Source organism: Ornithorhynchus anatinus, chromosome 4 (genome assembly GCF_004115215.2).
Source record: "Ornithorhynchus anatinus isolate Pmale09 chromosome 4, mOrnAna1.pri.v4, whole genome shotgun sequence".
Taxonomy (NCBI): domain Eukaryota; kingdom Metazoa; phylum Chordata; class Mammalia; order Monotremata; family Ornithorhynchidae; genus Ornithorhynchus; species Ornithorhynchus anatinus.
Window position 1 is genome coordinate 5,813,227 of NC_041731.1, and position 14,392 is coordinate 5,827,618.

Below are 14,392 nucleotides of genomic sequence, written 5' to 3' on the forward strand. Positions count from 1 at the left end.
ACTCCAAAGCCCGTGCTCTTTCCACTGAGCCCGGCTGTGATCCGATGGATTTGGGGGGACCCACTCCACATCCCCAACTACCTGGCACGGTAGCAATACAGGCACAGGACGAGACGACTTCATTTTCTCACTCTCGTCCCTTAGACTTCTGCAGAGTAAACCGAAAGAGAACCAATTTTAGGATACAGAAGAAACCTTCCTCATTAAAATACCCATCCAGCTAATGAAGGAGGATCTTTGCATGATTTATTCAGGCCCGGATAGTGAGTGAGGAATTCATCCAGTCGGATAACACGGCCCAAGTTCATGAATGAAAACTGCATTGTGTAGCAGGAAACTCAAAGAATTTCAGGAACCGAGAGGCTGAGTGGGTCACCACACGCAGGAGAAAGAGAAAATAGTATCTGCTAAAAGAAGCCAAGGAGTCTTCCCTTACTTTAGTGGCTATCAATAGACACAATTACTGCCTGAAGTTATACCGCCTGTTGCATATGAAATGGATCATTTAGGCTGACATAGAAGGGATAGGCGGCCAGGTTCTCTAGTTTGCAGTGCTGGTGAAAAGAAGGAATTTGGTGAAAAAATTATTTTTGCGGGTAACCGTGTCTGACGTCTCTGCTTTTCTCTTGAATCCTTGGAAAAACCGCACCTTGTCATATTTCCAGTAAGCAGTTGAAGAAGAGGAACCCTTTTTCTACCTCCCAGGTCTAAGGCTTGCAGGTTATTTATATTCATTTCTATTGAAGTTCTTCAATAGTGTAAAACTCTTGGCCTCGACGCCTGGAAGAATGTGAAAATACTGAATTTTCTCCCTGTGGGATAGGGACTGTGTCCAACTGGATTTGCTTGTAGCCACCCCAGAGCTTAGAATAGTGTCTGGCACAAAGTAAGCACTTAACAAATACCATCGTCATCATCATCATTATCATAATCTAATGGAGGAAACCGGCTGAGAAAAGGTATTTCTTAATAGTGGGAGGAGGTGAAAGCTCAGGATAATAATAATAATTGTGTTAGTGAGCACTTCCTAGATGGTAAGATAGCTTGTAAGATCCTTGGGGGCAGGGATCCCGTCTTCTATCTCTATTGTAATAATAATAAAGTTGGTATTTGTTAAGCGCTTACTATGGGCAGAGCACTGTTCTAAGCGCTGGGGTAGACACAAGGGAAGCAGGTTGTCCCACGTGGGGCTCACAGTCTTAATCCCCATTTTACAGATGAGGTCACTGAGGCCCAGAGAAGTGAAGTGACTTGCCCACAGTCACACAGCTGACAAGCGGCAGAGCCGGGATTCGAACGCATGCTCTCCGACTCCCAAGCCCGTGCTCTTTCCACTGAGCCAGGCTGCTTCTCTTAGCCACCCTGCTTCTCTTATTGTACCCTTTCAAGTGCTTAGAACGGTACTCTGCACAGAGTAATCACTCAATAAATACTATTGATAGATCATCCTAGGAAAAGAAAAACATCCACAACGTTAGGAAAGATAAGAGAAAGATAAAGCCTTTGAAATCTATAAGGTTTTTTGCAGCATTCTCCTGAAAAGTGACTCCACCGACTAGATTCTAAAAGCTCTGACTAGGAAATGGTCATAGTCCTTAGGTCGGGGGTGCCCAACTCAGTCCCGTGTGAGTGGGTCACCTGTGAGGAGAGACACTTGTTTACAAGCTACATTTAACAAAAGCTGCCCATCGCTAATACATTCCTGGTAAAATGACTAGCGACCGGATACGTGTCATCCAATTGGAACAGAGGAGCTGAAATTGGTGAATGGAAATCTTGTTATCATTTACTTGCAGATGCAATTTCAGTGGAGGGTTTTATTGGCGGTGGTGGGGAGGAGGGAGGCAGTGGTACCTGATTAGGCAGGAAAGGGAAAGAGAGAAGAGACAGACAATAGGAGAGAGTAGGACAGAGACAGTCACAGATGAGACAGATGAACAAGACCCAGAGGGATAAAGATGCAGAAACAATCAGATGAAAGGGAGAGTCCCAAAGACAAGGAGAGATAGGCAAAAGAGATATCGATAGTGAGGGACAGACCTACTCTCCCCACCACCTCCTACCCTCAGCCATTCATTTATTCAATCCCATTTATTGAGCGCTCACTGTGTGCAGAGCACTGTACTAAGTGCTTGAAAAGTATAATTCAGCAATAAAGAGGGACGGTCCCTGCCCACACTGGACTTACAGTCTAGAAGGGGGGAGACAGACATCAAAACAAGTAAGCAGGCATCAATATAAATAAACAGAATTATGAATACATGCACATCAAAACAAGTAAACAGGCCTCAATATAAATAATAGAATTACAGATGAATACACAAGTGCTGTGGGGCGGGGAGGAGGGTCGAGCAAAGGGAGCGAGTCGGGACACACGGAGGGGAGGGGGCACTGAGGAAAAGAGGGAGGGGCTTAATCTGGGAAGGTGGCTTGGAGGAGGTGAGCCTTCGGTAGGGCTTTGGAGGGGGCAAGGGTGATTGGCGGATTTGAGGAGGGAGGGTGTTCCAGGCCAGAGGTAGGATGTGGGTCAGGAGTCGAGGGCGGGACAGGCGAGGACGAGCCATGGTGAGAGGTTTAGCACCAGAGGGGCTGAATGTGTGGGCTGGGATGTAGAAGGAGAGCAGGGAGGTGAGGTACGAAGGGGCAAGGTGATGGAGAGCTTCGAAGCCAATAGGAGTTTTTGTTCGATGTGGAGGTTGACAGGCAACCACTGGAGATTGATGAGGAGGGGGTGAAATCGTCTTTCCACAGAAACATTCCGGGCAGGCGAGTGAAGTAGGTACTGAAGTGGGGAGAGACAGGAGAGAAAGGATGCCGATGCCGTAATCCAGTAGGGATAGGATGAGTGATTGTACCAAAGTGGTAGCGGATTGGGTGGAGAGAGAAAAGGGCCGATCTTGGCAATGTTGTGGAGGTGAGACCGGCAGGCTTTGGTGTCAGATTGGATATGTGGGGTGAATGAGAGAGTGGAGTCAAGATCCAGATGATTTCACTTCTTCTAGGACGGCAGCCATGAGACAGCAGCAGTAGGAGCAAGATGCAGATGAGAAGGCTTCCCCCAGTGTAGCTAAATAGGCCACCCCAGTTACTCCCACCCACCACCACCGTCACCGCAGGTCTCCTGGTTACCCAGGACCCTGCAGAGGGACAGATCACTCTGCCCTGAGCAGGGGGAAATCAATCAGTCAGTAAATGGTATCTATCGAGTGCTTACTTGGTGCAGAGCACTGTACTACGAGCTTGGGAGAGTGCAATGCAACAGAATCAGCAGATGAGTTCCCTGCCCATAACACGCTTACAGATAGAGGAAAGAGTTGCAGATGGAAGCCGAGGGATGGGGTGGGTAATCTTTCCACTCCCCTGTTGCTACCATGCTGCCCTGTTAACTCCAGATAATCTCACAGGCACCCTGAGGGTCTGCAGCTTAAAGAAATTAATTATGGAGTTGAGTGCTTTCTATCTGCCAAGCACTCTACTAAGCACTGGGGTAGATAGTAGACCATCGGGTCAGACACAGTCGCCGCTCCAAATGGGTCTCACTGTTTAAAGGAGAAGGAGAACGGGTTGCTTCCATTTTACCGGAGAGAAAACTGAAGCACAGAGGATTTAAGTGACTTGCCCAAGGTCTCAGGGCAGACTGGGATACGGACCCAGGTCCCCTGACTCCCAGGCCCATGTTCTTTCCATTAGGCCGCGCTGCTTCTCGATACTAGATCATAAGCTCCTTAAGCCCTGGAATCCTATATACTAACTCTATTGTACTTTCTCCTGCATTTAGTCCAGTACTTTTGCGTTGTGATTTCATTTTGATCCCTTTACCAAAGTCTGTTATGTTATCAACTAATATTTAGTGCCAATTCTGGTTCGGGAGGCTGGGGGGCGGTTGCACCTTTATTCTATTGGGGTTCTGTTCATGTGCCTGACCGGCACATGGACATCAAGGGGTGCAATCGTATTTTTGCAAAGAGGTATCTTTTATTGGCACTGCAGAGGCAGATTTCTAGGCTGAGTTAATTCCAGACCCACTTTGACACTGCTCTTATTCTAAAAGGCAAATATTTTAAAACCCAAAAGACTACCTCTTTAGAAAATATTATGTATCGATTCATTATGCCGCATTAGACCTTTGGCTCCCCAAGGCTACATCCTTGCTTCAGCAGCGACCTGGGTCAGTTCTCCAATTTTGCGCGAGTTATTCAGGTTAGTGTAAGTTAATAGGTTTGTGCTTGCGGGGTGCATAGTGTATGGTTGTGTGCATTGTGCGTTTGCGTGCATGCGCTTTGTGTGTGCTGTGTATGTGTGTGCAAGTGCCGTGTGTGCGAATGCATCCGGTGAGGTTTTGGAAGCTCAGTGAGCAGGAAGACTTCTGTGCTAAGCCCTGACCCTGCCTCTTAGAGCTTTAACAACGAGAAAGGAGCCATCGAAAGTGATATACCTACGTCATCCGGAACGACGAGGCCATAACGTAATGTTAAAGGTTGGTATCCGTCCTCCTGGGGGGCCGTTGCTTGATGCTACAATAGACCGCGTGTGAAGCGCAGTACGTGTCCGGCGGCGAGCATCTTCCACGTGGCAGAGAGAGGCTGTTAAGTCTGCACGGACCAAGATAGTTTTTGAAGATATTTTCTGAGTGGACAATTGTTTAGCGCCTAAATGTGTTTGGGATAAAAATAACCTCAGGTGGAAATTGCAATGATGAGGTCTTGGCCCTGCTCCCTGTTCTTTTCCTGCTGTTTGTGCCGGGCTGCCAAGATCGTGCCTGAGACTCCGGGGGGCCTGTGTGGAGTGGGGAGAGATGAAATTCAAGGCAAATAGAGGGTGGTAGTTTGCTTCAGATTTGTGAGTATAATTAGGGAACTCACCCTTTGGTTCCATTTTCATTAGAGACATAAGCCAAATGAAAAGCACAAGACCGGGAGGTGGATGATAATAATAATAACAATGTTAGTATTTGTTAATAATAATAATAATGTTGGTATTTGTTAAGCGCTTACTATGTGCCGAGCACTGTTCTAAGCGCTGGGGTAGACACAGGGGAATCAGGTTGTCCCACGTGGGGCTCACAGTCTTAATCCCCATTTTACAGATGAGGGAACTGAGGCACAGAGAAGTGAAGTGACTTGCCCACGGTCACACAGCCGACAAGTGGCAGAGCTGGGATTCGAACTCATGAGCCCTGACTCCGAAGCCCGTGGTCTTTCCACTGAGCCACGCTGCTTCTCCAGCTGTTAAGCGCTTACTATGTGCATAGCACTGTCCTAAGCGCTGGGGTGGATACGAGGTCATCAGGTTGTCCCACGTGAGGCTCACAGTTAGTCCCCATTTTACAGATGAGGTAACTGAGGCACAGAGAAGTGAAGCATCTTGCCCAAAGTCACACAGCTGGCAAGTGGCAGAGCTGGGATTCGAACCCATGACCTCTGACTCCCAAGCCCGGGCTCTTTCCACTGAGCCACGCTGCTTCTGAGTTCTAGTCCTGATTCTGACACTTGTCTACTTTGGGACTGAGTCAGTTACTTAACTTCTCTCTGCCTCCATTTGCTCATCCATAAAATGGGTATTAAATATCTGTCATCCGTGTCCTTAGACTGTGAGCCCATTTTGGGGGGCGGGACTCTGTCCTAACTGATAAACTTGTATCTACCCTAAACACAATGCCTGACATATAGTAAGTCCTTAATAAATACGATAATTATGATCATCATCATCATTATGGCATCTGTTAATCGCTTACTGTGTCACCGGCAGTATACTCAGTGCTGGGGTAGTTACAAGGTAATCAGGTTGGACACAGTCCCTGTCCAACATGGGGCTCGCAGACGAAGTAGGAGACAGCAGGATTTAGTCCTCATTTTACAGTTGAGGAAACTGAGGAGCAGAGAGTTGTGACATGTTCAAGTTCCCAAAGCACACAGTGGCAAAGTCAGGATTAGAACCCGGGTCCTCCGTCTCCAGGGCCGGTACTCTTTCCACTAGGCCGTTCTGCGGGACTGCATTTTGACCTCCTTCAGAGCTCTCCTAAAATCCTACTTCCTCCAAAATTATTTTTCTGATTAATTTCTTTCACCTAAGTTGTGGCAACCCAACAGCCCCCAGTTTCATTTTTATATTTACAACCACCTTCAGCACATGAATACGCACGCATAATCAGCTGTACATTCAAATATTTTATTCAACTATTTAGTCCTGACACACACTTATGCAGTTACCTGCTGTATCCTTGTTCTACTTCCTGTTCCCTCTATTTATGAATAATTTATGTCCGTCTGTCTCCCCAGTTAGACTGTGAGTCCTTGAGAGCACTGACCATGACTTGTGGTCCTCTTTTACACTCTCGGATAATTAGTGCAGCATTCTCAAGAAATTCAACTGGTCGATTGATCCATTTCAGTTCCGCCACATCTTGGGGCCCATGACGTGGATTTTCCAATGCGGCAGGTGATTTTAACACCTTTCTACTCCTCCTCCCTCTCTGTTTCCAGGATATCTTAGGGGGAAGGGAATGGTAGGAAAGCTTGGGATGTAGTCCAGCTTTCAAGAAAAATAATTTGGTCACTCTACCCAGAAGAGAGACCTTGGATATATAGTACTTTTGGGTAAAGAAGCTGTTACTAGAGTGAATCCATTAACATTTAAAGTTCTCTGTCCTTAACTCGTGGCTCCTTGGAATTCGACCTGGTGCTCTTATGATTTCCAGTTTCCCTCTGGATCCTTAATGTATTTTCAAGGTTTTACAAGGCAGAAGTATAGTGGTAACTGATTGTAGCATCCTAAATACAGATGGGAATATCACGTTGGACTCTCCTGACAGGGAAGCAGCAGTGCCTGCCCAGACTAAGCTCCTTGAAGGCAGGGATCATGTCTACTAACTGAATTTTATTCCACCAAGTGCTTAATACAGTGCTCTGCACGTAGTAAGTGCTCAAAAAACCCATTGATTGACCTGTTCTCCCACAGTGGCTGGCATCAGTAATAATAATAATTGTGGGAGTTTTTAAGTGATTTCTACATACCAAGACCTGAAATAAGCACTGGGGTAGATACAGGATAATCAGGTCCCACATGTGCTCACAGAGTAACCAGAAGGGAGACCAGATATTGAATCCCCATTTTGCAGTTGAGGGAACGGAGGCACAGAGAAGTTAAGTGACTTGCCCGAGGTCATGTAGCAGTTACGTGTCAGAGCTGGGAATAGAACCCAGGTCCTGACGTCCAGGCCCATGCTCTTTCAACTAGGCCGCTCTGCTTCAGTCTGGATAGAAACTCAGAAGTCATGGGGATATTTCAGAAAGGTTTGCTTAGTATTTTCTCTCTCCCTCTCTTCTCTTCCCTTTCTTTAACTCTCTCTCCCTCCCCTCTCTTCCCTGCTTCCCTCCCTCTTCTCTCTATCTGTCTTAAGCAGCGTGGCTCAGTGGAAAGAGCACGGGCTTGGGAGTCAGGGCTCATGAGTTCGAATCCCAGCTCTGCCACTTGTCGGCTGTGTGACTGTGGGCAAGTCACTTCACTTCTCTGTGCCTCAGTTCCCTCATCTGTAAAATGGGGATTAAGATTGTGAGCCCCACGTGGGACAACCTGATTCCCCTATGTCTACCCCAGCGCTTAGAACAGTGCTCGGCACATAGTAAGCGCTTAACAAATACCAACATTATTATTACTCCTTTTCTACTCTCCTTCTTTCCCCATCTGATCTGTCTTCTCCCTCCTTTCCCTCCTCTCTCTCCCCAATCTTTTTCCACACTTTCTTCTCCCTCCTCCCTCTTTCTTGCCTCTCTTTCCCTATGCTCTCTTTAAACGTCATCTAGAACTAGTCCAAATCTTGAAATATAATTAGAAAAGTGGCTTGCAGGGCAGTTCTAGTCAAACTGGAAACACGCTTTTATGAATGCTTGTATCCATTAACTCTCAGTTAAATTCTGCAGAATTAAGATACTGGGACAGTTTAAATGAGTTGTAAATAAAAAAAAAACCTGAACTGCACATAACTTTTATAGGAGCACCCTTTGGCAGTCCAAGGACTTTCTTGGATCCCTAACTGATTATTGAGAACCCTACTTATTTTGGGGGTCTACCCAAGGGAAAGTTATTAGAAAATTTAGATATTTAGAAAATTCAGGGGGGAGAGTCCTGCTTTTGAGGACAAGGAAGTTTGGGGGATTAAATCACCCAGATGGATCAATCAATCAAACAGTGGTATTTACTGAGCATTTACTATGTGCAGAGCACTGTATTAAGTGCGCGGGAGAGTACAATACAACAGAATTAGCAGACACACTCCCCGCCAAGAGCCTATTTGCAGAAGGGGAGACAGACATTATTATGAATAAATCATTTATAACACATAATTTAAAGATATGTACATAAGTGCTGTGGGGTTCGGGATGTGGCCAATATCAAATGTCTAAAGGTCACAGAAGCGAGTGCGTAGACGACACAGAAGGGATGGATGGGGTCTCTGTTATGTAAATTAATATTTGGCTATAAAGACATAGCCCTTGTACAGGGACCATAATCCAAGTAGGGTTGAAAAGAATTAGGGAAAAAAAATTATCTGTTGAAGCTGTAGGCTGTGATGTAATCCCCGAAGTTGATATTTCACTCAGGTCCAGTATTATAATGATAGAGAAAAGAACATCAAGGCTCTCTTTGGGATATGTGTAGAAAGATGTATTAGCCTGAGCCCCAATTTCATTATCATATTATCATGTTTTCTTGACTTTTAATATCTATTTGAATGAATCTGTGTACAGAGGAAACCCACATTTCCTGAGGGAACCAGTTTGAACAAAACAAAGGATAGGGATACATAGCTTTTGCCTTCCCCAGTGAAGAGTGAAACAATGAAGAAATAATCTAAAATGAGACAATATTGTCCCTTTCAACTTAATGTGTTATTTTATAGGATATTATTTATGTGTCTCATAATGAATCATTATTGTCATTTGACAATGGCTCTAAACAATAAAAGCAGTCAAATCACATTAGAGCTATTCATTTCCTGACAAACTTCGGGTCTTGGCAAGCTTCATTTTCACAGATCGGCATTTGAGATGTTTCTTCAATGCGATCAGACCGGTGCTTATTATCTGCAACCTCTCTCCATATAATGTCGCTTTGTCTCCTGTTCACTTTTAAATCTGAAGGCTAATTTTCATCCTTAAATTAAAATGACCATATTATTTAGAGGAGGAATGAAGAGCCAAACTATCTTTCTCAGAGTTGAAAGGATAAGGTCAATTTGTGAAGACACGAGGTTTAATTGATTTAAACACAATTATCTCTTGAGAGAGTGTTCATCTTGGTGCACATCAGCTTTCTGCCCAGTTCTGGGGCCTATGAGGACTTAGCGTCTGCTTACGGGGAAATTTGGGGGTCTAGTTGGTTCTGAGGGTCTTTGGAACTAAGCTTTTTGAGAGCAGGGATCATGTTCACTAAAGCTATGGTACTCTCATGTGCTAGGTTCAGGGCTCTGTACACAGTAGATGCTTAATGATAACACCAATAATAATAATTGTGGTATTTGTTAAGCTCTGGCTCGCCGCCAAGCATGGTGTAAAGCGGTGGGGTAGATATAATGTGAGCAGATTGGACACAGTCCCCGACTCACATGGGGCTCACAGTTTAAGGGGCAGGGAAACAGCTACTTTATCCCCATTTTTACAGATGAGGAAACTGGGGCCCAGAGGAGTTAAGTGACCTGTCCAAGGTCACACATCAGGCAAGTGGCAGAGCTGGAACTCGCATCCTGGTTTGACTCCCAATCCAATGCTCTTTCCACTAAGCCTCACTGCCCCACTGCCATTGGTAGTGTTGTCATCAAACCAGAAGAGCGGCTGCTCTGTTTAATAAATTCCATTTATTGACCGATCGATTGATGCATAGACCATTTACCAATTGTTTTCCAAAATCAAAAGAATAACTGCAAATGCCAAAGTTGAGGAAGGAAATGAGGAGGGAACACACCTGTGGTCTGAAGACCCAACAGTGGGATTTCTAGAAGACTCCTGTGCAATAATTTCTCAATTTCCTGAGAGAAGAATAGAGGATCCATCCCTCATGTGCTGGGGCTTTAGGAAGCACTTAATTAATTAATTAATGTTGGTATTTGTTAAGCACTTACTATGTGCAGAGCACTGTTCTAAGCGCTGGGGGAGATACAGGGTAATCAGGTTGTCCCACGTGAGGCTCAAAGTTAATCCCCTTTTACAGATGAGGTAACTGAGGCACAGAGAAGTTAAAAGTGACTCGCCCACAGTCACACAGCTGACAAGTGGCAGAGCCGCGAGTCCAACCCATGACCTCTGACTCCGAAGCCCAGGCTCTTTCCACTGAGCCACGCTGCTTCCCACAGTGTAGGTGCTTAAAGTTTCAGTGTTAGAATGTAAAAATCCTTGTGGAGAGGGAACGTGTTTCTTCCTTGTATTGTACTTTCCCAAGTGCCTAACACTGTGCCCTGCAACCAGTGGGTGCTCAGTAAATATTACTACTACTATTACTACTGCATGAAGAGCATAGTTAGTAATCAACTACTCAGAGATGCATAAGAAAAGAGAATGGAGACCATAGCAATACTCACCAAAAGGAGTAGAAGATGAAGAAAAAAGAGGGAAATAAGTAAACGAGTCCGCTGATGAATAGGGAAGCATTCGTGATTCTGAAATGGCTCAAACTACGGATGCCTGTGCCTCTTGGCAAAATGCAGTGGAGAGTTAAGGCAACAATCCAGATTTTTCAGATTAAATAGAGGAAACCCAGGTCACCTTTGGCTTGAATGATCGGGTGGACTGTCTGCGCTCCTCAAAATTACCAGAGAGTCATTCAGCTGTCCACTTTGCTTTATTTGTGGAGACACACCCTATTTTGTTAATATGGTACCGATTAAGCCCTTAGCTTGTAAAGTACCGTTCTCAGTACTGGGATAGATACAAGATAATCAGGTCGGACACAGTCCCTGTCCCACGTGGGGATCGCAGTCTACAAAGGCACAAAAATGAACACTTCAATAGCCACTGTTGGAATGCCTATAGGGTAGATGGGGGAGAGAATGCCTGTTGTATCTGAACTTGAATGGACTGAAAATTGAGACAGCATTTGCTTGGAGCAAACTGAACGTTACTACGTATTGCATCCATTCGCTAGGTCTATTTGTGGGTGGGGGGGGGGGTATCTGAGAGCCAGAGGGAGTTAGAGAAGGATGAATCTTCTCTAGGAGAGAGGAATCAGGGTGCTAATTCTGTCTGATCTGCTTATTTTGTGTCTACCTCAGCACTCGGTGGAGTGCTTGGCACGTAGTAAGCACCTAGATACCAATATTATTATAATTACCACTACTACTAAAATCTTATTATAATTACTACTGCTATTAAATAATAATAACTGTACCGGTGGATGATCCTAAATTGGAAAATTTGGCCAGGAAAAGTGATACGCACCTTAGGAGTAGAGAAGGCTGAGAAGCAGCAGTAAGTGGGTTAGATTGGAACCCAAGGTTATGCTGTCAAAAGCTGAGGATATTGGCTTTCCCAGGAAAATATGGCATAACTTTCACGTACCTTGAGGGTGCCCGGCTCAGTGGGCAAGACGACGGAGCGAGAGCACGACAGAGTGCTGCGCTCCCCCTGTTGAGGGCCGAGGGGCTCCGTGGGAACTGCTGAACTTGCCTACGTGAGGGTTGGGCAGAGCTACTCACTCAATCGTACTTACTGAGCGTTTACTGTGTGCAGGGCACTGTGCTAAGTACTCGGGAGAGTACAATATAGCAATAAACAGACACATTCCCTGGCCGGTGCATCGTGATTTCTCTGGGCCCTGTATGACCAAGCCTTTGGATGCAAAATCCCCGCTGGACCCTCCCTCCCTCTTTCTCTCCTTCCCTTTTGCTTTTTCTCCTTTTCTCCCTTCTTTCTTTCATCTCTTTCCCTCTCCTTCTCTTCCTCCCTCTCTTCTTTCTTCCCTCCCTTCTTTTCCCCTTCTTTCTCTCCCTCCCTCTTTCTCTCATCTTCCACTCTTCCTCCCTCTCTCCTTTCCTCCCACCCTTCCTTTCATCTTCTTTCTCTCCACCTTTCTCTCTCCCACCTTCTCTCCCTTCCTTACTTCCTCTCTTGTTCCTTTCCTCTTTCTCTTCTTTTTTCTCTCTCTTTCCCTCCTTCTCTCCCTCCTTCCCCTTCACTTCCTCTCCTTCCTTTCTTTGTCCTCCCTCCTTCTTCCTTCTTCCCTCACGCTAATTTATCACACTTATTTACCTTCCCACATCTGAAGAGGAGCAAGCGTCGAAGTTCCGGTCTCCCATTTCTCTCCTCCACGGGGTACTTGCACCTCCATCCAGAGAAGCAGCATGGCCTAATGGACAGAGCATGGGCCTGGGAGTCGGAGGACCTAGTTTTCTAACCTCGGCTCCTCCACGTGCCTGCTGTGCAACCTGTGTGTCGCTTAACTTCTCTGTGCCTCATTTTTTCTCAGCTGTAAAATGGGGATTTAACACCTGCCCTCCCTCGTTCTTTGACCGAGAGCCCCACGTAGGGCATGGGTGTGTGTCTGACCTGATTAACTTGTGTCTACCCCAGTTCTTAGAAAAGTGGTTGAAACATGGTATGTACCTAGCAAATACCAACACCACCATTTACACCATCCCCACCGTCATCATCATCAGATACCTGCTCTCCTTTCCCTTAATAAGAGGTAGAGGTAGTCACCAGATAAACTTTCAGCCATAACTATCTGAAATCTGTCTGGGGATAAAATAAAATACCGCATTTTTCTAAGTTTAGAATAGACTTAGGTTTTCTGGGATTTGAAGTTAGAAATTTTTGGAGGCTTTTGGGAGTCCACATTCACTGATATAGGGAAAAACTAATATCTTAGTTCTAAGAAGAAAAGCTTATAAAACATATTGGGAGGACTTTGTGCAAGCATCCACTTCCTTTTATAAGACATTTTGATGAGCAAAATGCAAGTGATTTGGGAACATATGATTTAGATTTCCTTTTAAAGTACAGATTGGAATAAAAATGAAGGATAAAGCTGAGGCAAGATAGAGTCAGGGCATTGCTGGATGCAAATCATAGGGAAAAATAATTGGGATATGTTGGATAAAAAGCTGTTAATTCATTTATCTTCATCAGAATAGAAGTTATGGGAAAAAAAAACCCTAAAGAAACCTCATATTTCCCTAGACAGTGGTAAAATTCAGCTCTTCCAGAGCAGTGGTTATGAAAGCACAACTCTGGTGCTTGCTAAATAACAGAAATAATGATAATGATAATAATAATAGCATTTAACAAAAAAATAACAATAACATGCCTGAGGTCCTACAACAGGCAGAGAACCAGGTCTGGGACTCAAACCTGAGCCTCCTGGTTTCAGGCCCATGTTCTAGCCTCAAGGCCACACTGCCTGATAACAATAATGAATGATTATGGTATTGGTTAAGTTCTTACCACGTGCCAAGCACTATACTAAGCACTGGGGTAGCTACAAGATCATCAAATCCCACAAGGGGCTCACATTCTGAGTAGGAGGGAGAACGGGCATTAAATCCCCCATTTTGCAGATGAGGGAACTGAGGCTCAGAGAAGTCAAGTGAGTTGCCCAAGGTTACACAGAAGGCAGGTGGCAGAGCTGGAATTATAATCTAGTTCCTCTGACTTCCAGGTCCGGGCTCTTTCCACGAGGCGACACTGCTGATCTTTATTAAGAGTATTAATTCTGGGTGCCGGTGAGGCTGTTCTCAACTTTGGTACATGAACCTGATCTAAGGATGGCCTCACTTCCACAAAAGGAGTCAGACCTCTGAGCTGATGCACCTTAATGCCTGGGCCCTATCATGATGGAAGTGAAGTGAAAGAGACTTTATCCCCATTTGAGTAGTTTATTAGTCGAAGGCACAGGAAGAGAGAGACTTGGGTTTTTCAGCTTGTCTGGAACAGTAGCTGTAACCGAGCAATGATATACTGAATGGGGAGTTGTGTTTAGAGTCCTGACACAATCATCGAAGACAATGGAAATCTCTTCTGTCTCTAAGACTTTCCATGGCATTCACTGTGGCATGGAAATTGCTCTCGTGGCATGAGGCCACTCCATTTCAAGTGGCTGGCACTGTGTGAAATCAAACCGCTTTTCCAGGACAGTTGAACAGGTGAACCTGTGTGTGGAAATGGAAAGAGGCAGAACTATTATGGAGAAGGCCTAGCGTATCCCCCGAGAAAATAATAGCTAAGCAGTGGCTTGCCGTTCCCGAGAAGGCTCAGTAACATCGTGGGGAAAAGGACACTGGAACAGGTGAAATGGAGAGACATCTTTAGGGAGAGCCAGCTTTCTTACGTGCTTAGCACCTAGCACCTTGTGTTCTCTTCAACACTGACATAGAGGTTTCCAGAAGAGGCTCCTATTTAGCTAA

The 14,392-nt window shown here is 45.2% G+C and overlaps 1 protein-coding gene across 1 annotated transcript in view; it reads right to left on the minus strand.

Annotated features, from left to right (window-relative positions):
* The window catches only part of ADCY8 (adenylate cyclase 8), a 145,332-nt gene that overhangs the window by 110,045 nt on the left and 20,895 nt on the right, over positions 1–14,392 (minus strand). Inside the window, exon 5 of the mRNA XM_029062630.1 lies at positions 480–554. Coding sequence (XP_028918463.1) covers positions 480–554 — 75 coding nt within the window. The remainder of the gene's footprint in view (positions 1–479; positions 555–14,392) is intronic.